The following is a 27,953-nucleotide window of genomic DNA, read 5'->3' on the forward strand; positions in this document are numbered from 1 at the left end:
ATACGACCTTGACCTCACCACCATACCTCACTGCGCTCACCGCTGTGCTGGAGAAAACCAAGCAGTCGCTGTTAAAGGGGGTAAAAATCCAAGAGGGTGCTGGCAGGAGCTGAATGGGGCGGGTGGAGGGGTGAGAAGGGGGGGGGGGGGGGGGGGTAAGGGGATGGGAAGGGGGAGGGAGGGTGGGAAGGTGAGATGGTGAAGAGAGAGCAGGAGGAGGAGGAGGAAGAGGAGGAGGGGAAGAGATAAGTGATCTAAAGGGGAGACGATAGGACAAAAAAAAAAGTGATGATGATGAATACATTGGAAAGTTTTTTGGCCCCGGCGAGGGTGTCAGATTGAATGGCCTGTGCGCATGTGCGAAGGTATCACAACTGACAATGCTGGTGAGATGAAGATAGTGTTGTTGCTGCTTCTGGGCTCACGGAGGACGACGAGAGGAATCTACAAGCCGACAAGATGAGATCCAAGGCGAGGGCGAGAAAACTGGCCAAAAGTAGGTCTTATTTTTTCCCCCATTCTTATCGAGTTAACCCACCGGCTCCAAACTCCCGGCTCCGTAGATGTCCACTGTGTCCTTGTCATTTGCCATATCCTTAAGAGAGGATATGACTACTCTTTGTTCAAAAATAACTTTTCCGCTGTAAATATGTCCCGTTTCGGCCGCTCAGTCTCGTTTCCCTGCGTGTTGCGGTCTTGGCTTCGCTGGTTCCAGTGTCAACAAAAAAGAAAAAGAAAAGTTTTCATGTGTGATGAGAAACGCCGCTGGTGCTTTAGCTGATTACACTCCGATAAAAGAAATAGATAAACACTGTCTCCCAGAATTGAGCCTCATCTCGTATTTTTGCTCTTTATCGGTTGTCGCGGGCTTCCGCGAAGGCGCAGATTCCTCTCCTGAAGCTACCGAGAAAGTTGTCGAAATGGATAGTAACTTTTTTTTTCATAGAGCCGTTTCAAGTCTTGTGAAATAATATTCCCTGCTTTTAAAATAGTGGGCGCTGTGGCACTGCTCTGCTGCTCGCTGCAGAGCTCACGGCGAGCCTGGGCGCACTCTTTCATTTGCCTGCAAACTGAGACGCAGAGATGCGATTTTAGAAAGGAAAGAGCAATATTTTAATGAGGACTTTTCTTCTTCTTCTTTAATTCGATCCTGCTCAAATCTCAGCAGATATTGCTCTCCCGCTAATTTGTTTCGTCCCAAAACCCAAGGCCACTGGACTGCAGCAGCAGGCTGTTTCCTCCTCGAGGGAATGCCAATCAATAATGTGTCTTGAGAGCGCCCATACGACGACTTTTGTGGGCTGCTGGACGCGTCACACGGAAAATTCATGTATTCGGTTCTTTTTTTTTTAGTGTGAGTGTGAACATGAGCACTTTGTTGTTGGAAATGGACCATGTTTATCGTTTGACATTTGTTTGTTGTTGGTGGGTTGATTTATGAATTACATTTACTTAAACCGCCGATTTTATTCTTGCATGAATGCACTTTGGCTTCCACAGCCCTGCGTGGATCACTCGGCTTTATTTATCCACAATTCATTTGAAAGACAAATGCTTCACAACATCGCGATTTCTATTGCGGGCCTGTTGTCATTTTATTTTGTTTCTGCCTTGGTGTTTGTTTTCTTCCAAACCATAGTGACTTGAGCTGTGGTTTTGTGAAAGCTTGCATTCTAGCTTGTATGTTGTTTTATTATAATGTGGGGGGGGGGGGGGGGGGGGGGGGGGGGGGGGGTTATTTTATTTTAGGAATATGCTGTCGTATGTTGGACCTGCTTTATTTGCGTGTTTCCAGGCCCTTTCAGAAAACTTTGTAACTTTGCCTCCCTCCCTTTTAATTCAGCGTGAACCTCGACCTCGCATTAGACGCAATTAAGGCTATTCAACAAAGTCATTTCAGACCAAATACTCCGTGCCAAGCATTTGAAACAGACATGAAATGTTTATGTATTTATTTATTTATTTATTTTAAATAAAGAGCTTTACTTGACACGTCCCAAATAAATCTGTTCTATTTTAGCGCTGTTTAATTCATTTTCAGGGAGGGGGTTTCAGCGCTCTTTCTTTCAAAGGAAAAACAACGAGAATAAAAACACTAACATTTCCCCCCTCTCCACTTTTCAGTCGTGTTCTTGTTGTTATCGTGTCACTTTCACACGGTTGCCATACACGAGAGGACAAAGTTCCCGTACAAGTTTACAACAAAGCAAGAAATACACATACATAATGTTTTTTTTTTCAAAGAAAATGGGTTAAAGGAAAAAACGTAAACTAGGCTGCTTTGTGAAAATACTTAAACGTGTGGAGGACCAGCCTATTGCCAGTAATTGCACATGGTCTTGATCTCTAAACAGCCTTGATAGTCTGTTGATCCGGGTGCTAATGAACACAAATACCTGGCTTTGTAGCACTCAGATCGGAGCACTGGGAGCCTCTGCAGCTCACAGGCCTCCAATCTGTTGTGTTGCAGTGGTTGGAAAAACAGAGCAGACAGAAGGCATGAAAAATATCATGTTCTTCCTTAACATTCAAATCGTGCAGGCCCACAACTTTTGAATGCGACGCGGGGGGAGTGCGTTCCCCCCTTTTTTGACGCTCGGGTAAAACATTCTCTTTTGTAGCTGAGTACAGTAGGCCACGGCTATTATGCAGCAGCTGCTTTATCGTTTTATTATTGTTATTAATATTTTTTATATTATTATGTTATTGTTCTCGCGGACACCGGCTGCACATTAAAGACCACGATATTAGAAACTTTTCACCTAACACGACTATGTGAGCGCTTTAATGCAAAGTGGCATTGATCTCTAACTATGCACTAACTAGCTATGCATTAGTTCTGGTGTGTTGACATAATACTTTTGCGTCAACATTAAAGTGTTAATGAGTGTTTTTTTTTTTTTTTTTTTTTAAGGAAAAAATGGTTTTACTTTCTGTTCCTCTGATTTTTTGATTTTTTTTATTATTTTGCTGAAAATGTGCAACTTTTAATTTGAGATCAACGTCTATTGTATTTATTTGTTTTTTATTAAAAATATTAAACAGTCTATTCTAAGCTTTATTTTTCATTTAATTTAATTGAACTTTTTTCTTAACCAGTGAATGACTCCATGGAGACACTCGAGCCTTACGCCACATCTCATTTTATCGAACGGAACGGATTTGATATGCGACTTGGCCTCTTGTTATCTTAAAAAACTAAAAAAAAATCAATACAGCCAATCTAGCTGAGAATAAAGACGCAAAGTGACAATATAATTACTTTTGGCGTTACTCACGATGAAGTTATGCTTGAGTATGTGTGTGTTTGTGTGTGTCCGTGCGCGCTACAGAAGGCTGATTGTGTTTGAAATGTTTAACACCTTGCGGCGGTTTTATTGTGGTATTCTTAGGGGTCCACATGTAGCGTTAAATTGTGTGTGGTTGTTTTTTTTTTTGGATCAATTAAGACTTCCGGTTGAGTGGGCGTACATTTATTTTCAGGTATGTTTTTTTCAGTACACAGGTGGGAGCAATACATAAGCACGCACGCGCTGTTCTCTTCCTCCCCTGCGCTAAAAAAGGTAATTAAAAAAGAACCGTGTACTTTATCACATATGGTGAAATGAAAGTCAGTGAATTCACGCAGATTATCGATTTTCAACACCGATTTTAATCTTCTGCACAATCAGAAAATATATATTTTTTTTGTACAGTCTTGCTTTTGTGATTTTGTGTTTGGAAAGATTCGCACAATTTCAGACAGCTTTCCTCTCTCACGGCCTGTCTTTGTCTCTTTCTATGATGTACTAATCGCAAGATATCCTATTGATCTTCGTGTTAAAGGCCTCTTATTAGATGGACTCCCAGTCATGAACTTGTCCTGGCTCAACAGCTTCTGATGTTTTGACAGAAGTAATAAAACCCAACCCATAACACTTTAAAACCAACAATGGTAGCTATGTTGAACTTCTGGCTAAACGTTCAGGGACCCAGTATGTTACTGCTATGCAGCGGTAATATGTGTCAGATAGCACTCCTTCATGTTCACAGATTAGAGCCTGGACATGAAAAAATGATAGGATCATCAAATGCAGAGGAAATCCACCGTAGTAAGATTTTTCTTTCTTTCTTTCTTTTTTTTTTTTTGGGGGGGGGGGGGTTACTTTTATGAAACTGTAAATCTCAGTTTTAGTTGCTTTTATTTTGAAGTGCACCAGTCAGTTAGTGCAGACAACATGCACCCAAACAAATATTGTTAATAACTCTTATTTTGATGGTTTGAGAAGAATTACAGATTTTTATCTGTTCCGAATTCTGACAATTTCCTTTCAGTGCATTTACAGTACCCACAGAGACATTTGTTTATGCTGAATGTCAGTAACGCTGGATAAATTGTGAAATAAAAATACCTGTGAGATCTTTGCTTTATTGCTGCAGACCTTGCATAACTAAAACAGGGAGGGAAACTTGAGATTCTTGTGGTTCCATAGAGCCCATTTGCATTCATGTGTGATGATGTGAATGATCTTTGCAGCACCGATTCAGGCATCACCGTTTGGCTGTCGTCGAAATGTGCAGACTTTGCTACTTCTGCATACTACAGGCTCTTTTTCTTTCTTTTACAGACATATTGTTCACCACCTTGTTATGAGGATGACATGCTTTGCAGTGATTTCTAAAGTGAAGTTTTCAATATAGTTTTGAATTTATTTTATTTTATATGGTTTCGGGGATTTTGATCTGAGCATTTGGACTGATTTTAGGACCATTTGTGTCAATTTCTGAATGATTGAAAAATTGTGTAGCCTGACTAATTGCATCAGTCCACACTTGGCGAGGCCACATTTCCTACATAAGTACTTGATTATAGAAGTTTTGGATTTGGATGTCATTTCCTCATTTTGAGTGTGTACATGTGCAGAGTGCAGATTTGTGCATGTCGTGAGGAGGGTTGTTCTGACTGGTTTTCCATGTTTATTTCCTTTTATAATCATTTTTGTCCATATGCATTTAGTAAAATGCTTTTGTATTGACATGTAACTGTACAACCAGAAAACACTGTATGATGTTCTTTGAAAGGAGTAGCTTTACAACTGACAGTTAAAAAGCCAACAAAGATTTATCTGTGACTCATCTGTGATTTTTGCATGTTTGTAACATATTAATTTGTTGCAGAGGAAGTTGCTCTAGTCAAAGTTAGGACAAGGTCATGGTTATGGTCCATTCAGTGTCTAGTCCTGAGTCTCATGGAGTAACATATGGTCACCATTTGATTCCTATGGTGCAAATAGTTTTTATGTAACCGTTCCCGCAAGTCTGCATTGAGCTTAGAAAGAAAACTTATATGATCTCCCGCACCTGTGCCAGGAATACACACAGGTGATAAGTAAACAAATGATTAACTGATGATTTAAGCTATGATTTACTGCAGCTGTAATGCTTTTAATAGAACAATTTATCGAACTTTAAATATATCAGTTATTATATACAGTATTTTATGGGTTTTTTTTTTCCTTGGACTGTTTTTGGTTCCTCCTTTTCCCTCCTGAACATAGAGTGAAACAGTGTCTCAGGAGAAATTCTTTTCTTGTTATTCAGTCAGTTAGTCTTGTGAATTTGCTGCTGCTGTTTTGGCCAAGTGTTCATTGGAAAACAGAGACTCTAATCTGGTCAAGGGCAACTGCAATAAAATGTAAAAAAAAAAAAGTAATAAAGTGGATAATAACACGTGAATCAAATAAATTACATTAAGCCTCCTTCTGTCTTTCAGCAATTATGAGGATGAAATTACTTGTTCGCCCCTTTTGTCATTGTTTTTTTTTAAATTTACTTCTATTCTAACATTTCAATGTCACATCCATCATTTGACCAAGTGATCCCCAGCACGTACTACAACACTCCCTATTGCATTACCTTTGAGCTATCTTGATATCACTTCAAATGAAAAGGTTGTGTTGGCTTAATTTTATATATGACCAATAAATACCTTCTTATCTAGTGCATTATTTCAATCTGCACAAAAGAGACAGAAACAAAGACATTGATTTGGTTTGGGTTCTCAGAATGAGAATAAATGGGTTCTGCTTCATTTTAGCAGAATTATTTGTATAGTTTTAGGAGAATAGTGAAGTCCCAGCGACTCCTCGCTGTTGACTGGGTTTCACTGAAGGCTTGCTTTGAAACATTTGACTTGCCTTAGTTCCCTGCTTTCCAGTGACACATACACAAGCACGCACTGAAGCCATGCATACGGTATAATGCAAATGGATCCCGCCTGGTCACACTTACACACACATACACCTCAGTGGTGACAGATTTTTTGTGCATTGGTATGCTTTAACCCCAATCAATCACAAACTAGAAAGGTTGAGTGTAAATGTCATCCAAACAGCAGGAGCCGGCACTGTTGGCTGACTAAATGCGTGCAAGTGTGTGGGAATCAGTGTGTGCACCATTTTGTACAGTTATTGGAGGTCCTGTCACTGTTTGGAGCTTTGACCTTGGCCAAGTCTGGCACAGCGATGGGTGGGCACCTGGACACACGCAGGCACTCTCACACTGAGACCCACACACACGCACACTTATACACACTCACACAAATTTTAGCTCTGTGCATCTTTTTCCGCTTCATTGCTGACTAAGTCAAATTTTGAGTTGGCATACAAATACCATTGTATTAAGCTCTTGCACATGGCTCCAAATCCCATTCATTTTATTGATACAGTTACCTCACCATATTCAGCTGGCAAAAATGTCTGTTTCTCCACTTGCGCTGTGACCTCATCTGCCATGTTTAGAAAAACAACAGTCTCCAAATTGCTTTGTAGTGGGGAATCTGACATGACTGAGAGGGTTTCAGATATATTGCTGATGTTTTTCTTTTTCCTGTTCTTTTCAGCCCCCTGTTTTTTTGTCTCTTCTTATGCTTTTTGTTTTCAGCCTGCAGATGCGGGCAGGGATCTTGGTAAAAAAAACAAACAAAACCGAGTCATATGTGTTAGCGAAAATGAGGTTAAAAAATACAAAAGGCCTGAAGTAAAGAGCATTATATCTTGACCCGTGGTTGCTTATCAAATTATGTCCAGCCACTGGTGGGTCATGTCTAGAGTTTTCCATTCCAGCTTCTCAGGACTAAAAATACATCACGACTGCTGGAATCATCCCATTGGAAATATCCCATCTTTACTTCAGAGGATTCTGATTAACGCTAAATGATTAGCTCTATGAGTGTCTTGTGTGATTGTGTACTACCCACTGCTAAACAGTGTGTGTTGTTTGCAAAACAAGGGGGCAAATGTGTCGACTCCCTAATTAGTGCGCGCTAACAGCCCTCATGATTCCCCCTTGCACTGTGATATCCCAGGGATTGCTCAAAATTGTGACTAGTTTTATCTGGGTCTAATCCTGATTTGTTTGGTATTAACCCTCGCACTTTCTCCCTCATTCCCACTCACTTCTGTCCAATTCTACATTTCCTTTCCTTTTATCCATTCATGAACTGACCTTTATGTTGCTTTCACTTTAATTTACTCCATACTCTCTGCAGAGCTGTTTCCAATGTGTGCTATATTATTTCAATATTGCCAGATCTTTAATCGTAATGAGACAACATATGATTGGCTCCTTTTTGTGATCCAAATTAAGGATTCCGAAGTTGTAATGGTAAATTTCCAAAAAAGAAACAGTCACTGTACCTTTTCTGTATATACAAATGCAGTGTACTAGAACATATTTTAAAGCAATATTTTGGTATATTGTGTGATTCATTTGCCATGTATAGATATAGAGTGTACCTATGCACTGCAAATGCATGAAAACTAATACTGCTACTAATATTCAGGATCTTGAAATGAGCTATTGGTGTGACCTACCATCAGCCATCAGTACAATGTAATGACAAGGTGATGCAAAACAAGCATAAAAATGAGCATTTAAATGCGTTTAGTGATCACAAAGAAATGTGACACTTCATTTTCCAGTATTCTTCTTCTCTCTGTCTGAATCGTAGCTCGTCCCTCCATACTCACACATACTCACACAAACACATGCTGTCTATTTCAAGTCCCAGTCCAGCACAGCTGATGATGGCTCATCCTGTTCTGGTATGATAAGCAGACAAACTGCTCTGTCCCCTGGGCTGTTTGCCTGTCTTTGGAAACAAACAGTGATGTGTAGAGGCAGTGTGGCTCTAAACTCCCACTGCTTGCTTCCCCTTTCATAAGACCGCCAGTTCAAAGCCTTGGCTCCATCTCTACTTCTATCTCTCCCGCTCCCTCCCTCCCTCCTCCTCCTCGCTGTCTTTCTCACTGTGGTTCGTCATTACCACAAAGATGGGCAAGCAGTGTCTCATTAAAGGGGATTAGAGACATCTCCATGTCTCGCGGGGGCCGAGCGGGACATTTCTCCTCTCTGGTCAGCCCCCCCACCCTTTTTCTCTCAGAGATCAGGTTCTTTGATTTGGCCAGATAAAGACCTCTTTCATGTCGGTTGGGACGGTTAGCGATTACACTGTCAGGCCCATCGTTTTGGTGCGTTTGACAAATTTGTCATGCTGGGTGGGGCGGGTGTGGATTGTATTATGAGAGGGGGGGTTGTACATGGAGATTCACAGTAATTGAGCTGTCATTATCCAGTGACCCTGCCAGGCTCTGGCGCATAGGGCTCACCAATTCTCTATTTGTTTCATACTTTCCTAACTTTCTCTGTGAGTATGATGGATAGAACAAAGAGGAGGGAGAGGAGGAGAGAGTGGAAGCTGGGTAGCAGTTCCCAGATGAATACCTCTGCTTATTTGACCACATCTCCCGAGCACTCCTGTCCATGAAAATTGGCTCCACTACATCGCTGCTGCAAGTTTCTTTTCTCACCCAGCTCCTCCCTGATGCAACTCAATTAGGCCCATATCACCAGCTGCCATTTATTTTCATACAAAATGAAAACTGGTGGCATGTTGATTACTGAATTCCCCAGAGACAAAGGGCCACGATTGGTGTGGTTTAATTTCATTAAGTAGAGTGTGGTGCGTGGGATAAATATATTAGTGCAGTCCCCCCCTACCCCAATTTACTTCAGCCACTCTGTATGTTAAACAAATCCTTTGGTGTTACAGTTGTGAAATTGGAATAAATCTCACAGAATAGTTTGGTGAAAAGCAGGCATCTTTACACGAGGCACCTACGTTTGTTCTCGACTTCTCTGTGTTTTTTGATCCATTTTCTGTTTCTTGCGCGAGCCTTGAAACATGAAATGAAACCCCTCATGGTGGGCTTTCTGAGTGTGGTTGTGCGCTTTTCCCAAAAACACATATAACCATTGTATTTTGGTTATGGCTTGGTCTGCCCTGTGTATTTGAGATGTGGGCTAGAAAGATGCAGTGTGGTGTGAGTGAAAAAAAAATCTTTTCCTGGTGGGATAGTGTGACTATATTAGCGCAGAGATTTTGATGAAGGAAATAAGAGCCGTCCTTGTTAACCTGGAGTCAGATTGGTTGTGAAGCGATGAGTAGGGTGGAATGTGTGCGCTATCGTTCGCGAGTGAGTGCACACTTGTTTGTGTGTGTGCGTAGGTGTTGGAGGGGTCTTGACTAAAACATTTCAAGATGGCCCATTAGCTGGCGTAGGCCCGTCCCCTCCTGACACTAGGATTCCTCTGTGCTGACCCCTCTCCTCCACCTCTCAGCCCCTCTGTCCCAGAGGCCCCCAGCCTCATCCTGCCAAGTGTACGGTTCCAAAGTAACGATGAAGCTGCCTGCGTGTGAAAATATTGAATTGCAAAAACATCCCTGGGTGAGAGGGTGTGTGAATGGAGCTTTCAGCGTCGGGCCCGACCCGGGCTCTGCGCTACTGACTGACGGACAACAAATGGCATTTTGTGTCCAGAGAGAGCAAGGGAGCGAGAGAGAGGGGACAGAGAGGAAAGGGGAAAGGAAGGAGGAGAAGAGACACAGTGAAGAGAGGGGGGGGGGGTCTTGAGATTTTTCAGGCCTCTTCAGTCTGGGGCCCTACATGCAGGTCTGAAATGCCTTATCACATGACCTGTCTGACCCCTGGCCCCTATTCAGCTAAGGCTGTCAGGCTGCTCTCAAACAGGGAGCACAAAACCTCATAGCTTCAATGGCTACTATTCACCCCCTTGTGAAGCCCTTCTCCAAAGGTAATAGGTAAAAGTAATGTCAGTGACCTTCACTTTCCGTCGCTCTACAAGAGGGCAAAACTCTTAAGATTCCCAGATAATGTCAGAGGTAGGGTGGCCGTTTTGGCTCCTTATCCACTGCCTCTACTTAGCTGCCATGAGAAGAAGCGAGAGAGCAAGCTGACTTGCCTCTTTTGAGACAAAGTGTTGTTTTGGTTAAGGATATTAATTCACATCTTGAAAGTGATGTTAGCTGAGTTGGAATATGATAGCGTTTACAAACAATGTGATGCCATTTTTGTTTTGTTTTTTGTTGCCATGCGCTGGGAATATACTTGTGCCTGTGTGTTATCTAAGCGTGTGTGGGACATTAGTGAATTTCTGATGTCTCAGAGGAGCGACTGGGTCACGGTATGACCGTAACCTCCTGTCTCGCTTTGCAACCCACACACTGGCATCTCTCCCTCTGTCTCTCTCCTGACCGGTCCTAAGATTCTTTCTTTTCTTCTCTTTTCCTATTTCTCCCCTCCTTCTTTGGAACACTGGAGTTTCTCTCTCTCTCCGGTCCCCTTTGAAAAGATGCGGTGTCTTTGTCCGGCCTGATAAAGGATGCCATAGTTCCCCTTTTCCCCTTCTTTGTGGCCCGGGGCTGGCGGCTCCTGTAGAAGTGCAAATGGTATCCTCTCGGAGGGGCTATCCCCGCGGGCCCTCAAGGGCCTTCTCTCTCCTCCAGGCTTGGCTAATTACCACCGTGCCCCCACCTCCCCCTCCTTAGCTCCCTGGTCCCTGGAACCATGGACGGCACATTCCCACAAACAGCACCTGGCCTTCTTTTCTCCTGGTCTGCTTTGATGGCTGACACCCCAGACTACCCCCCTCCCTCCTTCCTCATCCTCTTCTCCTCTCCGCCCCCACTACCTCATCTATCTCTCTCTCCCTTCTTTTAACTTCTTCTTCTCTCTCTCTCTCTCTCTCTCTCTCTCTCTCTCTCTCTCTCTCTCTCTCTCTCTCTCTCTCTCTCTCTCTCTCTCTCTCAGTGACTCTCATTAATAGAGGTTTTAAATTGCTTTCTGACCCCGGCAAACTGCTCTTGTTGAAAAGGGAGATGTTGAAGAGGATGTCAGGAAGAAGTGAAATAGATGAGAAGGGGCAGGAGAAAGTTATCTATAGTCCATTATATGTTTTGTGAGATGGGTATGTGTACTATTATACACTAATATTATTATATTAAAACATACTCAAGAAAGACTGGTGGAAAACTAGTGGCTTACTTAGATCACAGTGAATCATGATTATGATTCGCTGTGATGAGAACTTGTACTTGTACATAAAAAACTGTACTAATAATGCTCTTATTGAAGTGAAGGGGTTTTTTTTGCTCAGAAGAAGAGGTTTAAGATTGATATTTCATTTGGAGGTTCACGGTTTATAAAACTTCATCAGAAGCGGATGCAGGTTAAGTGGATTTCAGTGCAACAGCAATGCACGCATGCACACTAACTCGCTCACAGCTGTCCGCACACACAAGCACCAATATCTAATTTAGTTGCATATTTGTGCCCCTATAGCCATAGGCCTAATCAATGACCAATCTCAATGGATTTGACCAATTCATAGCTGGCCTTTGTGCAGTCAAGTGATCCCAGTGAGAGCGTTTGGACAGCTTTCTGAGGAAAACAAATAGCTCTATTACAAGCATGCGTCTGTGTGATGCTCAGTATCCCAAAGGCAAAGTGCTCGGCCTATATTAGCTGCATATTCTCCATGCTGGAAAAGGTTCACCTATAGACACAGTCCAGAGATAAGAGCGCTGTCATTTAGAGTTGAATAACCTGATTCTGAATTGTTGAATATCACACAATCACATGTGACTTTAAAGGAAGGAGATCAAAATACTTACGGCACTTTTTTTACTCTTTCCAGTAAAGAAATACACGTGCTCACACACACACACACACACGTACACACACTTAACCCTCCATTCAACAAAGAAAAGACACACACAGAAGCTAGGGGTGGTGCTGCGAGCTGCACACACCCAGACCAGTTACACTTGTGTGGCAGAATTTGGTTTTGGTTTGTAAAACTGGGCTTAGCTTGCAAACTTTAATGCTACATGGGTTTGAGTTTGATGTAAGGCCCCATGATAGCTTAAGAAATACTTCAGCTGGCTTCTGATGGTTGTAAACTGAGCTAAGATGGGAAAAAAATATTGCTCAATAATTTATTTGGTTCACATAAAAGTGAACAGAGATTGGAATTGAGAATTTTTGATTCCTTCTTTGTCACATGAAGAGCTATTATAGTTATAGAGTTTTACAACTCATGAGAGATTTAGTGCTACTTTCTTTTGCTGGCAATTACATCTGCTCTAAAACATCACCAGCTTTCTAGTCTGGCCCTTCTAAGCAACTTACTGTTGCTGCCCTTCCCTAAAGAGTTCACACATCATCACCTACAGGACTCAAGTGATGCCACGAACTGGGCTGCCTCTTCCGGGTCTGTCGTAACCAAATAAGCAGTCATTGGGACGTTGGGTGATGGATGGTGGATAATCCTTGCATTTAAAGGAAATTCCACAGTTGGATTCACTTTAAGTTTGTAATCTTTGATGCATGCCAGAACTTTTTTTGTTAATAGGGTGTGCATGTATTGTAACTGATGTAGAAGAGCATTAATCTTGGGACACAAAAGGTTTTATTAGGGCTTTGGTACTAGCGATACTCTGTGTTGACACTGATTGACAAAACGGTGGCCTCAAAATTTTAATCAGGCAGACTATCTTTAAAGTCTGAAATGACATAATTAGAATTTCTAAGTTTGGTTTAAGGAGAGGCTTCCCAAGCCTTATGTCTCCCTCAATTTCCGCCTCTCTCCTCATCAAGTCTAGCCACATCCTCTTTTTCGAAAACAGAAAAGGAAAGAGGAAGATCCGGTTTCTGAATTGTGTTTTATGAGTGGTTGAAACGGCCACTTCTGCGGTTTTTGTCTGTCCACGCTGACCGTTCGACTCAGAGTTCTTGAGGTTTCCAGACATGCCAATTAAGCAGTTTTAATTAGGAAGATGTTGTTCCAAACAAATGTTTGCACTCAAGGACCTGCATGTTGGTTAAGTTTGGGGGTGGATTCCACGGGTTGTTACTGTTATTTCTGTGCTGTTTCAATTGGCTTTGCAAATCAGTTTCTCTTCATTTTCCTGAATGCAGTAAAAGTTCACTTCGATGACCGCAGGCACACATGCGCATAACTGACAGAGGCATCTTGTTTTTCAACAGCACCGAAGAGCAGTAAGTGCTTAAGAATGGTTAAGCAATGACAAAGCAAACAAAAGAGGCAGGTGGGTGAGGCTTCTACTGGCCTCTTGCCAGCCTTAGCTTCATTTGAATATTTATATACTGCAGCGTTTTGTTTTTAATGATGTAAAAAATTCAAATTTTTCTCTAAAGACTGGGACACGAAGTTAAATCTCTATTATTTCACACATTTCTGATAGATAACCCATTTTTGTTAGTCTTTAGAAAGAAAGGAAAATATGATCAATCAATGAGGTGAACACATTAATGGCGGCTTTCAGATCCACATGTTTGCACCATTTTTTTTGATATAAGGTAACATTTTAAATTGACGTTCATGGTTTCCATCCCTTCTTTTAACAGCTTAGAATTCATTAGCTGGACAGTTTTTTCGGGGCACGACCCACCTCACAGAAGGGATTTTTGGCGTTGTTCTTGTTTTATTTGTTGTTGCTTTTAAAGAATTGTAGGTAACTTTGATGCCAAGTTCCTCCACAGCAAAAGGCAAGGACCCGACCCAGCACATCTGAGAGTACTTTGGTGAAATAACAGCAAATGTTTGTCTTGTATTGTATGGCACGCTGCTGGAGGAGCACTAAAGCCCCTTCTTCCAGCGCCTAAAGCACCTCTTAATAAAATAGTCAAGAATAACTCCTTCACCTTAATCTTCCCCTCAGATTACTGCACTCAGGGCGGGAAATTAGCAGCAGGCCCACACGCTTCCCTTTTCCTTTGACACTGTTACATCTTTATTTGCAAGTGCCTCACTCTCTTACTACTGCTTTCTTTCCCTGTCCAATGTACCACTGCTTAGTTGTTTTTCTCATGTCTCTCCTTCTCTCTGCGAGGTAAGATAGGTGAACTCTCCATGGCAGCAAGAATGGCATTTTATTGGGTCAGAATTAGAAGCAACATGAGGCTAATAGGTGGCTACTTCTTCCACGGTCTGGTCCTCATCAGTGGAGAAAATGGGCCTAAACAACTAAACGTGGCTGCTGACAATTGATAGGAGCCCTTTTAAGTGGATCTACTTAGCTGAGGGGGCTTGGAGGATATGTGTGTGGCTAAATGCTCATGCATGTACAATATGTGGACATTTGCTATTTCATGTTAATTAGATGCTAGCAGTTGCAAACACACACCAGCACAACCCTTTGGGGAGCTGGGAGTTTGTGTGTGTGTATTTGTAAGTCCTTTGTGTCCGGGAGTGTAACCTACACCTTTAGAACCGCAGCGGCAGTAGCTTTGAGCGTAGTTTGTCCTGCCGTCTGATCTTTGTAACCAGAACTCTCCTTTACAGCTTCCTGTCCGCTTTGCCCACCTTTTTTTGCCCGCCTGCCATCTGGGTCTACCCCGAGACACACGCGTGCACATGCACAGGACAGTGGTCGTCATCCTCTTAACCGTGTCTTTCACTTTCAGCCGAACCTTTGAAACCAATAGCACAACGACGAGATGCAATCAGTGGAATCCATCTATAATCTCCACTTTTTCCCCTCCTTGTTTTTTTTCCTTTTTGCTGAAAGTTTTAGAAAATTCAAACAATTGGTTTTTCGTTTGTAAGATTTTGGTAATTTTTGAGCATTTAAAAAATGTTACAAAATATACAAAATAAGTGATTCCAAGAGTTAATGTGGGGGTTTGAATTTACATAAAATTACAGGGAGCAGTTGCACAGTTTTTCTACAGCTTTCCCATCTGTAATATCGGAGGCAAAGAATTTTAATTTCAAAGTCTCTTTTAAATTGTTGAAATGTTTGCAGGTCATTTCCACAGCAGAGAGGCTCATTAAACTTTGAACATCCAAATTGCACCTTTTAAAGTCTTAACTCTGACAAATTGAATTCTATTGTTTGAACCCTTTCTGGGTCAAAGTTTAGACTGCAACATATTTGAGTCTTTTTCTGTTTATTTTCAGAAGCACAGCACCCTGCATCAAAAACTACTGTCATCATTACTGGCTGAAAGTAAAGCAGCAGTGGTGTGACTTAAACGTTAATCCTCCATTAAACTAACATCAAAGCCTTCTAGTACTCCAGTGGGGTATCTAAATTACGTACCTGTGTAGATAACGTTTCCGAGCAGGGGGCACTACGGGTTTTTAGTATCAGAGGTTCTGGTTGACACTTTGATCACTTCCTCCGCTCTTCATACCTTCATTGTGTTCAAGATCACATCACACACGGACACACACAGCAGGTCTGAGAGGCAGTGTCAGGTGTAGCGGGAGAACAATGCAAGGATGCGTAGAGGGAAGCCAACATGGTATCTCTTCTCCTTTTTCAGTACCTACAATTACAAAATCCGTGAGTCCTGTTTCTTAGCCATCTGGAAAAAAAAACCCCCAACAAATTAAAAAAAATAAAAAATATGGGCTTGAGCAATTGAAATGTTTATTGCACATTAGTTTTTCCAAGTATTTTGACCAAATAATAATTAAAGATAATTTACAAGTATGTCTTTGGGCAAATACTTTTAATGTTAGTTATTTTTCTGCTCAGTTTGTGGGTGTAGCTTAATTGATTAGCATTCCTGACCAGAAGAAATACGCAGAAAAAATGTCTATGCCTTTTTTTGTAATTAAAATATATTTTTTAAATTGTTGTAATTTTTCAGGCTTTATAAATATAGGGGTAAAATCCAAAATTATCATGCTTAGAATAGTTGTAATTTACCTACAGAGCCTACACACTCAGTTAAAAGTTATCAGTGTTTTTGTGTGTTTGAATGCTAAACTTCATTTATAAAAAGGATTTCATAAAGCGAAGGCTGCACAGAGGGTAGGAAATACCTGTGGAAATGAGTAAATATATATTGTTTCCATGGGTTGTTCATAAAACAACAAGGGTGGATGCAAGGTTTCAGCAAAAAAAAAAAAAAGTATTTATTTCCAGTGCCGCAGGTGCCCACTCACAGCTTATTGGTTTTTTTGGATGACTCCTTTACTTTAAGGAGAGCAATTTATGTCTCTCTCTAGTTTCTCTCCAGAGGCAAGGGCTGAAGTGGCTCGCTTATTTTAGCAGGGTCTCGTGGTCATGACTTGTGGTGACATATTAATTGAGCGGTTCCTCTAAAGAAAAGAAAGGCCAGTGTCTCGATTGGTCCAATGGTGTTTGTAGAGCTTTAAAAATTGGTTTTGTTTGGCTAGAAAGCTCTTCTGTGTTTATTTACACGTCAGAATGCTTCAAACGGCTGCTGGCTCACTCTCCTCTTTCTGTGTGTTTGTTTGTCCGCGTGTGCATGCCTGGTCAAATATATGCTGCATTTTCTCAGTTGCCTACATGCCAGTTGTATAGACCCTGTGTGAAAGGTAAAATTATCGAGCACAGAGAGAGCAAGAGACAGAAGAGAAGAGGCGATGGAGACAGTTCCCCTGGCTTACCTGGCTCTTGAGTTTCCTCGTAGCTAGTCGTCCTTACGGTCCTACTCATTTATTATTGACCGCATTCATTCACACCATCCTCTAGATTGCAGTGCAGCTTCTACAGACAGTCTGGTCAGAGTCTGTTGCCAAAGAAAATAGCTTCCTGGATTATTTTGCACTCACAAATATCTCTATAAAAGAACAGCAAGTAAATTCAGATTTAACAGTTACCTCTTAGTTTTTATAGCAAAGGCCATGTTCTGCAGGGAAAAATGAAAAACTGATACTTATCTGGCAACGTCTGACATTCTTTTTCTTTGTGCTCAGACTTCGTAACTTGCAAATGAAGGCTTTTTGCTGGACAGTTAGGAAGGGGGTGGGCGGCGGGGCAGTTGCACTGGCCAAGACAGCATGGACTCAGTGAGTCTCTTTAATGATCAAGTCCAATATTCCTTGAGTTCTACCTCTGACACTACATGTGTGGCTTTGTAAGGAGAAAAGTACATTTTGCTTTCCCAGCTTCTCTCTAAGGAGTGATCTAATCAGATTGCTGTCATGTGTGTGTGTTCATTCTTATGAGCTCATCATTGTGGCAAAGGTGACCACTGCAGAGTATAAACTGTCATCGGGATAATTTACAGATTTGTAAGACGTTTCCTCTGTCAGAAATACATTTAGCACACTCACAGAGACTCAAGCACATGTGCACGCACATGCACAAACACGATAAATGGCTAGTTTCTTTCCTGAAAGTGCTGAAAGGGAAAGGAGCTCAGCTGTTCACCTAAGCCAGTGAGTGACGGAGAGCGTCTGATCCAGAGCCTCGGTTTGAACACAGTTACCAAGACAACAATTGTTTTAGCTGGCATTTCTGCGGAGAGGAACATTGAAATAACAACATGAAACCACAACAGATTAGCCAGTTGGAAAGCTGAAAAAATGACACATTTGTTCTGTATTTGTTCTGGAGAGCATACCTGTTTCAGGAAAAAAAAAAAAAAACATAATCTTCCATAATCTTCCTTCTTTTAGTTTTGTTTTCCATCAACTGTGATTGGATTTTTTAAAGTGTAATTAGAGACTAAGTTTGTGCACCGTAGAATAAACATTTTGTAGAATGCACCGTAGGATAGGTTGTACGGGCGTTTGAGTTGACTTAAAAGCTCTTGCAGTCTTTCTGCCTAACTGGAGTATCAATAATGAGATTTATCTTTCTTCTCCCGCAGCCTTGATTCAATTATCTCCATCTCTCTTCTGCTTTCTCTTCCTCTGGCTCCCTCCCTTTTTGCCCCTTCACTGGGGATCCGTTTCCAATTGAGGGCCGGTCATGCTTTGTGTTTCTCTTTGTCATGACAGGGTTCCTTAACGAGTGGAGGCTCCCTTCCACTGTGGCTTAATCAGATCTGGAATAGAGCGAGGGAGGGAGGAAAAGATGAGGAGTATAGAGGTGGGGGTAACCAGGTAAACGTGGGGTCACAAATAGTTTACCTCCAGATCCTCATTGTCTCCATTTCCCCTTTTTAGGAAAATTAAATTTGTGTGGTCCCTCCTCCTCCTCCTCCTTGTAATGTGTGTTTTGTGTCCAATCTGAGATCTTTGAAGTTTGAAGGGTCCCTTGCCCCGCCACATGCCAAACCCCAGGAAACCCCCCGACTCCAATACCCTATGCCCCTTATCTTCCCCCTCTGCACCTACTTCCAGACATACCTCATTACCTGAGGCCGTATTGAGTGGCGACTAATCAAATTGACTCTACTGGTTTTCTGCCATCACAGGAAGTGCTGGTCAGCAAGGGATCATTGGTTCAGTGCTAGGCTACAGAGAAAATGTTATGAAGTGGAAGCAAATTAATTAAAGAGACCTTTAATTTGTTCTAATAGGTATATTCTCAGTCACCTCTTTCCCCCCTTTTTCTTTTGTACAAAAATAGTTGAAAAAAAATGTTCACGACAGAAATTTTATATCGATAGAAAAGGGATCAGATTAGTTAGTAATGGAAACAGATTGTACTGTGTATGAGCAGTGAGCCTTGTTACTTGGAGCCTCTCTCGCTATTACCTGCAGCTGTTTAAAAAATACCACAGAACAAGTAAACTTCATTAAAGAAGAAGAAGAAGAAAAAGAAAAAAACAAAGCCCCATTTTAACATGAAAGCAAAAAAAAAAAGTGAAAGTGAGGGAGAATTCAGAGAGACAGAGTTGAGTCTGTTTACAGTTGGCAGCTCTGGAGTGTGAACATCTTGAGGTGAGCCTCTGGCTAACTTCAGAGAAGCTGTGAATGAAGTCTTTCTTATGGCCTGTGCTATGCAAATGTATTCATGCGTACATACATAGGGTAAGCGAACACGTGCACAAAGCGCCTCCTCCGGCAAAAAACCACAAACATTTACACACTCACTTCACTTGTTGGTGCACATGAGGGAGGAGATAGGGCAGTGCCGCTGCAGAAGCAGCTAAAGGCATTAGTTGGCAGCTTTGCATGGGCTATAACCAGGTATGAGGAGTGGTGTCTTTCGAGGGTTACTAACCGTTTTTATTACTGGATGGGAATAAATTGGTCAAAGAAAATAGATGTCCCCATGATCTTGCCAGTACATGCCTTAGTATTTCCTAGACATTTTATGGAAAAATGCATGCCTAATCACTAATGAGTTACCATTTGCTGCTCTCTCAGATGTTGTTACGTAAACATTTTATCTCTCTCAATGACACGGGAGGCTTGCAATGAGCTGCTGACAAAGGAAAAGCAGAGAGAATTTCAGCTCTGCAGGACACATGGATGATGATGGGCTTTGGTTTTTGTTGGAGTCAGACCACGGGAGACTTTTCTAACCAGAGTACCAATGTAACGTCGTGTTATCACACAGTGATGCCCAGCGCACAATATTTTTAGCAGAATAATCCAGCTTGTTTTATTCTTTGTGTGACAGCTGTCATCAGCCTGTTCTACAATAGCTGTATCATACAAATTGGCATATTTATGATCTGTTTTGTGATGGCTTTAAAATCCACGAATTGTTCCGTTCCACAGCTGAGTCGTAAAAGTTGGCCCATGTGGAAAATTTCAGGCAGGAACACAATAACTTTTACAGTGTATTGTTGAGCAGGCCATATATATATATTTACAAATATTCAGTTTTGTCTGTTTGTTTGTTTTTGCACACACAATTCAATTAAATGTATTTGTTTAAAAAAAACATTATTCTTTTTTCTTGTGGTTGGGTAAATGGTGTTTGTGACAGCTAATTTGACCTCTCATGACTGTAAAGCTTTGAGTGACACAGAAAAAGGAAATTATGATCAAGGCCTCCAATGGGCAGTAGAAAGACATATCTTTGGTAAGCGTCTTCTGGATTTGGCTTTGGGTTGACCTCTCACCCAAATTAAACTTTGACAGTTCCCTGCCTCTCCTCTCTTCCCTCAGCCTCTCTTCACTGCCCACTGCTAGGCACTTTTGTTTTCACATGGCCGACTTCTCAGGGAACACGCTCATATTTGTGGCTTTTGGGGTTGGCAGCAGAGTGTGCTGTGCCTATAAAGTTTTTTTCACTCAAACTTACCCCAGTACCCAAATTGAACTGTTCAGTCATTTCCTGCCATCCCCACTCAACCACCTCCCAGTCCCAGAGTTGCCAATAATTCAAATTTCACTGTTGAGTCCGCCTGGGTAAAACATCATGTCCTGTGGTATGGCGTTTACACTGTGCAGTAGTCGTCCTCTATGAACTTATAAAAAACAAGTCCCTCCAAAAACACAATCACTAAAAACCTCTTCAATCCAGATAAAAAAAAAAAACTTGACAGATGGCTTATGGAGCCTCCAACAACTTTTGGCTTCAGAGGAATACATTTGTTTAAATGACCTACAAAGCAAAAGCAAACATTTTGGTCTTATTGAGTACCCACAAAACCGTTAGTATGAGCACATGGTTAGGGGAACCCTCCAAGAGTAGGCCAGGCTCATCCAAAGCGTATCGCTTAATGTGAGAGAGAGAAGGAGAAGTGCAGAAAGAAAGGGAGAGAGCAAGATGGTTATCTGAAGTGAGGTCAGAAATGAAACATGTCATAGCAAATTAGACCCATGTTGTTTGAATTACTTTGGCCTGCTTCTTAAAGAACAGTCTGCCCATGGAAAGGGAGGGGGAAAAAGTGGACAGAAAATGTGTATCGAGTAGGAAAAGCAAGACACAGACGGAGGGAGAAAGCGGGAAAAGGGAAGATATGGGAAGCGATTTACAGTGGGAGCAAAAGAGATAAAGACATGGGATGATATGAAAAGAAAGAAAAACAGCACAAGTTAGTAAGAGCGAAAACAGAGAGACACAGAGAAAAAGCTTGACAGAAAAAAAAATTATGTTTTCTCTGGAACAAATAATGTGACTTGGGCTGAGTCATGGGCCTGCTGAGGAATGATGATGATGATGATGATGATGATGAGAAGAAACCTTGGACTCATTCCTGTTTCGAGCTAAGTTTGGGGCATCATTTACCAAAGTACTGGAGAGGGGCCCCTGCGTGTGTGTGTGTATGTGCAATAATAACCACATTCTCTAAGCATCTTCGGCCACCGGGGCCTGTTTTTATAGCTGGGAACAGGGATGGGCCAACACTCGTTAGGAGGACTATTTCGGCACATGGGAGGGAAAAAAATGAGGGGAGAAGGATGACCAGAAAGGGGTGTTCAGAGGGACAGCGTGCCCGCAGCCTCACCGACTGGCCCATCCAATCAGTCTGCGTTGCACCAGAGATGAGAGCTGGCTTTCTCTGGGAAAAAGGCCTCCTGAGACGGGGATTCGAACATGCTTCCCGGACAGGATTTCACAACTCGGCAAGAGTGAGAAACACACTGAGAGCATTTTAAAGTTTAGCCGGGTCGACTGGAAATTACTCAATAAAATATTTCGAAGAAGATGTATCCTCATTATTTTCCCTGGGCAAACGCGATCTCGATTCTTTTTGCTTCTCTCATCGACTTTATTTGAACACTGTCAAATGTATTCTGCACTGATTCCTGCCAAAGATGGAGACGTCACCAAAGCACAAATGATGTGTATGTTTGTGTGTGTGAGTGCAATAGAGAGATGGAGCAAGATATCGCGAATTTGGCGTATTATGTAGACGCACATGCATTAACTAATGCACGCACACGTGCACTAACACGCACACAGACATACACACAAAAAAGAGGAAAAGTGCAAAACAACCAGGGATAAAGCTGAGCTGGTAATCTGTCCTTCAACAAAGGAATGCTTTTACGAGACACGTGTATTTTGTCTGTTTGTGCGTGCCCATATGTGTGCGTAAATGTGTGTGGCTGTGACTGTGTATTCGCACGCCCACAGTGTAAGTATCTCATTTTGTGTTTGTATTGTGTAGCAGTATGCCACAGTGCAAGTCATGCCACCATAAACACAAGGGGGGGGGGGGGGGGACAGGCATCTTTGAATAGCAGCAGTGTGTGTTGGAAGACATCACGTTACCACTGACAGGCCCAAGGATGGGAAATAAATATTTACTCTAAGCTTCCCCAAATCACATCCAGAGATTTCTCTCCATGTCTCTTTCTTTCTGTCTTGTCTTCTTCTCTTCTTCTTGGTTTCCGTCCCTCTTTATGTCTCTTGTGTGCTTTTTTTAAACTCCTGTTTTTTCCTGTGTTCTCTGTGATCTCTTGTTCTTCACCTGTGCATTGTTTCACTCATCCTTTGTCAACCAAACACAGCACGGTAGGGTAGGGTAAGAGTAGGGGCCCATGTAGACGTTAAACACAGGTCGTGTTTCCACTGAAATACAAAAAACCCCCCCCAAAAGGTCCAAACCTATACACAAACATGCCCATCATACGCACACACATGCAGGGTCATTCGGAGATATCCATCTGGGATTTGTCATGTCAGACATGGCCCATGTCTCTCTCTTCTGTAATTATGGCAGTATTTATTTTTTCAGATCATCCCGCTGGGTTAGGAGCGTCCCGTAGTGTGGTTTGGACTTGGAAACACACTCCATCAAGACATCCAGCTTAGCAGAGAAAAGGGCACGCAGTACATTTACTAGAAATTGGTAACCCATAATTCAGAGATTTAATGTAATACGAGTGTGAGCTCTGTATTTCTTTTGAGGACGTGTGCATGTGAATTTGTGTGCAAAGAGCGGTCGGTCCAACTATGGCAGAAATGGAATGAGGTGGTAATTTTTCACAGCAGTGTTTGTGCGATGCCAAGATAGTGATATTCAATATTATAATACTTTATTGCATCACATAAAACTTATAACCCACCCACGATGCTTATGTTTGTAACAGCTCTTGGATGTGTAATGTATTTAGAAGTTCAGACTGTGTTGTTGTGCATAATCTGTTAATCTAAATGTTGAGAATCGGAGGACACTCCTTTGTGCTTTTGGACATTATAGTGGACATTTTATCCTAGTGTTACTCAATTTTAAAAAATACTTGATGCGTGTTGTGCGTGAGAGATATTCATATTTTTTTTCACATATTGTTCACGGATCACTTAAATAATACTGAGTAATACAAAAAGATAATTCTCTGTTTTGGCACTTCTGATAGGTTTAAATTTCAGGTAGGACATAATTTACTGCTGATTTTATAGAGACACAAAAATCTAATATAGTTTCCTTTATATTTACATATAAAGGAAATTAAACTTTTATACCTGTATGATCAACAGTATGATCACAGGTATAAAAGTTTATTTTTACCTTATCACTGGTTGTGCAATTGTAAGCCAGCACTAGAGATGAAAAAAAAAAAACCCAAAAGTATTTGCCCCCCTTTCAGGGCACTGAAGTTCATCCCTTTTGAGCTGCCCTCTAGATCATCAAAGAAAAATAGACAAAGATATCCTGAGTAAATACAGAATGCAATTTTTAAATTTCATTTATTGAGGAAAAAAGCTATCCAAACCTACCTGACCCTATGTGAAAACGTAGTTACCCCCAAAACCTACTAACTGGATGTGTAATCCTTTGCAGCAAGAACCGCAGTAAAGTGTTTGTTATAACTGTGAATACATTTTTACAATTACAATACAATTGCTGTGGAGGAACTTTGGTCAACATTTCTTTGGAGATTTTTTTTAATTTAGCCACATTAGAGGATTTACCAGCATGAACAGCCTATTTAAGGTCATGCCACAGCACCTCAATTGGATTTAAATATGGATTTTGACCAAGCCAGTACAAAACCTTAAATTTGTTTATGTTTGAACCATTCAGCAGATTTGCTGGTGTGTTTCAGATCATCTGCATAACCCAAGTGAGCTGGAGCTTCATGAACTGGCCATTCTCCTTCAGGATTTTCAGGTAGAGAGCAGAGTTCATGTCTCCATTAGTTACGGCAAGTCACCCAGGTCCTGAAGCATCAAAGCAGCCCCAGACCATCACAAAACCAAAACTGTATTTCTTTTTATGAAATTTAAGAGGACTCGGACGTTCCAAAAGGTTACGTTTTTGTCTTGTCTGTTCACAGAATATTTTTCAAAAGTCTCATCAAGATGTTTTTTTAGGCAGATGTGAGCCTCTGTGTTCTTTTTGGGCATCATTAGTTTTCTCCTTGAAGCTCTCCCATGGATGCCATTTTTACCCATTTTCTTATTGTTAAATCATGAACTCTGACCTTAACTGAGGCAAGTGAGACTTGCAGTTCCTTAGATGCTTTTCTGGGTTCTTTTGTAACCTCCTGGATGAGTCGTCGATGTGCTCTTGGAGTAAATAGGAATTTAGTAGAATTTGGCTTTCCAAAAAATGTGATTTATCATAATCGACTCATGATTTAACAAGTGGGGCAACAGGGCCAGGTAGACTTGGATAGCTTTATCCCATTAATTAATGAAATCATCATTTAAAAAACACATTTTTGTATTTACTCAGGTTATCGTCATGTAATATAATTTTTTTGGGATGATCTGAAACATTTAAGTGTGACAAATATGGAAGGGCCGAATACTTTTTCACTGCACTGTTTAAATCTGTGAATTTAATTATTATGCGAAGGGCAAGTTCAGTTGGTGTCTTGTACACTTGCCTACAGGTTGCCTCTGATACTTTTTTCTTTGAAATCAATCAATTCTTTGAATTAAAATTCCTCATCAGCACAAACTACATCATCTGGGTTACTTGTCAGCATCTTTATAAAACAGAGGTTTTATGGAGACAGGATTTATTGAGGGGCTGCTGTATTTTAGAGTCTATTGGGTAAATGGTGAAATTACCCCATCTGAACCCTAAGCCTGGAAAATCCTGCCCTGTCCTTAAGATGTCTGTCTCTGTTCTTACCCTTTTCTCTTTTCCCTTTGGGCTGCACGACTCATAGTAATGACTGTGCGTGTTTGTGTTTGTGTGAGTGTCTCCCCAGCTGAGTGGAATCACCCTCTGTCCTGGGCATATTCAGTGAACTTGGCACTCACAGCATCTTATTCAACACTCCCTGCCTCCTTTCACATTTTCTTCCCTGTCTGTCTGGCTCCTCATTTGTCTTCACTCCATTGCCTTACAAACCCTTTACCTTTCTTACTGTCTTTTTTTTAAATCACTTTCATCTAAGCTCCTTTTATTCCACCCTTGACAAAAAATACAGATGAGCCTCCTTAGAAAAAAAATCCAACAAGATAGAGATAATGGTTTATGTTCAATCGGCCCGTGGTGCTAATCAGGGACCATCGTGGGAAAAGCACAGAGGGATGGGGGCGTTGGTGATGGTGGAGTTGGAAAACCAGGCCCATTGTCCAAGGGAGATTAAAGTCCCCGAAAAGGCAGCATTGTCCACCGACGGGGATAAATCTTCCTCCTCCCGTCACTCAGGCCCTGAATTCAATTCTCCTCAACCCTTCCTAAAAAAGAGGCTTATCTCCTGCTCAATAGCTTGTTGCGCTACAAGCCAGGCAGGAATGCACCGAGTTGTATCCCTGACACCCGCTCACTGAGTTAAAAAGGAATTAGGGGTGAAAAAGAGAGAGTGAGAGAAAGTGAGTGCCTGAATTGTGACCTCTATTTTGCCAGAGGATGTGCGCTGGGAGGCAGATTGAGGTGCAGATAGAAGCTGACAGAAGGAGAAGGGACAAGAAAGCGGGATTGATTGACTGCTGCCGGGGGATAGAGGCCAATGGAGAAGAATAGAACCCTGCTCAGTCTCCTTTCTCCAGCGCTGCGAGCAGCATGGTAAACTGCTGCCCCATTGGACGACGGACAGCGGAAGAAACCACTTGGGAGCTCCTTGCACGCAGTCTTGATGAAACCTTACAAACTCTCTGCCTACTTCCCTTTCTACGATCTCTTTTGTCTCCTATTGCTACAGCAGCATCTCTCCAGCTCCAGTGCAGGGGGCATCACCAGTTGCTAAGACCCACTTCTTCACAAACTTGGACACTCTCACACCCCCTCCAAACAGATTCAATTCAGACCCCCCTGGTCTCAAGAAAAGAGATAGACACAGACAGAGAGAAAGGATGGTTGATAAATAAAAAGAACTTGCACAGACTCAGGCCCATAGTCCCGCTCTGTTTAGCTAGGGGAGAAAAACAACCCCAAGCGTCCCCATTTTTCAGGCCTTTTTTCTTTCACTCCACCCCCGTATTAGAGAGATATCTCCAGGAAGAGACACAACAACAGAGAGGAAAGAAAGCAAGAAAAATGGATGGCGAGAGGCGGAGAGATATCGATATAACATTCACTGAATGCCCCTTCACTGTACCACTCGTCTCCATAGAAAAAGTGGAAATAAGACTTTTTTTCACCCTCTTTTCACACCCTGAAAAAACACACAAGAAAACTGTATTTCTCCACTTTGCCAGCTATTTTGCCGTTTGTTGTTTTTGCCTGCTCTGTCCTCACTTTCACAATGCACCCCTCCTACCCTTCACCCCCTATTTACCGTGACTTGGCTCTGCTTAATGACTGAGCTTACACCTGCTTACAGGATTAAATTAATTAGCACGAAACGGGGATCGGTGGAGGGAGTTTGGGGGTTAGGAGGGGGGTGGAGAAGAGGAAGAGGTGGGGGTGGCAAAGGGAGGACAACAACAGGGGGTCAGGAGAAAAGTACAGCAGGAAGCGGGCACAATAAAGAACAGGCTGCTTGGTGGCTGGTGCTGGGCCTCATGTTCGGCCGGATGCTTGGGGTGGCAGCAGATGAAAGAGGGGGGCTGATGGCTTGTTTTCAGAAGAGGAAACAAGGTTGACCAAAGAGACGGGTTGGTCAGTGTGTTACAGGGACAAATAGTCTCCTGAAAATGTTTGGGTGTGTAAGGTCAGAGGTAACTGCCACCATTGAAGGGACGTGTCTGCACATTGGCAACACTGCCGCCGCTTTTTCTTTCTGCTTTTGGTACAGAAGAAAGACTGTAGTTCAGAGAAGTGGTACCCAACTTGGTACTCAGAAGTTTTCATGGATAAATCTGATGCATGATAATGGTTAGAAGATGGTAAAAAGCTAAATGTTGTTGCTGCTGTTGTGAAATACTAGCTAATCGTTAGTTTCTGGTTTAGGATTCAGATAGAATTTGTAGAAAAAAACACTTCTCAGTTGAACTGATCACTTTAGATAAAAGTAATAAGGCAGTGTAGGGAGGCTTCATGCGCAAAAATAATTAGGAATCATTCACACAGATTACCAAACAACAGCAAATATGCAGAATTATAGAACGAACTTGAAAAAGACACAAGCGAGAAAAAAAAGAGGCAAAGAGCAATACCAGGAAAGAATACGTAACCACAGATCAAAGTATCAAATTACTTCCAAGATTCACCCTGATTTTCTTTGTAAGTCTTCACGTAGTATCTCACATATGACTAAACTATCATCCATCTAGCCAATCCCACGAATCCTGCCGTCCATTATGTGATTACTTACTTTCACTTTTGATTGATTCAGTCTCATAACGTGCTCTTTATTTAGAGAGGAGTTTGTAAAAATGCACAGACCTCAGCTTTGCCCAGCCGTTCCTTCTTGGGCTGGCCTATCCTCTCCTCTGTCATCTGTCTCATTTCTCATGACCTCAGTCTTCTCCCTATCCCTATATCTTTGTCCCTCTCGGAAAGCTAGATGTGTGGTTATAGGGCTGTATCCATCACAATAAGCACTTACAGATGGGCCTCTGCTAGCCTTGTCATGCTAGTGCAGTCAAATTTCTTCCTTTCAGGAGTTCGGGTGATATTACTCTCACATTT

At 41.9% G+C, this 27,953-nt stretch overlaps 1 protein-coding gene across 1 annotated transcript in view; it reads left to right on the plus strand.

Moving 5' to 3' along the window:
• Positions 1-208: 208 nt before the first annotated feature.
• The window catches only part of prdm16 (PR domain containing 16), a 177,089-nt gene continuing 149,344 nt past the window's right edge, over positions 209-27,953 (plus strand). Inside the window, 2 exon segments of the mRNA XM_085393453.1 lie at positions 209-404; positions 407-496. Coding sequence (XP_085249579.1) covers positions 356-404; positions 407-496 — 139 coding nt within the window. The 5' untranslated portion in view covers positions 209-355.

This window comes from Rhamphochromis longiceps, linkage group LG20 (genome assembly GCF_057381845.1).
Source record: "Rhamphochromis longiceps isolate RC_006_pf linkage group LG20, R_longiceps_female_GT1.1, whole genome shotgun sequence".
In the NCBI taxonomy this organism is placed as follows: domain Eukaryota; kingdom Metazoa; phylum Chordata; class Actinopteri; order Cichliformes; family Cichlidae; genus Rhamphochromis; species Rhamphochromis longiceps.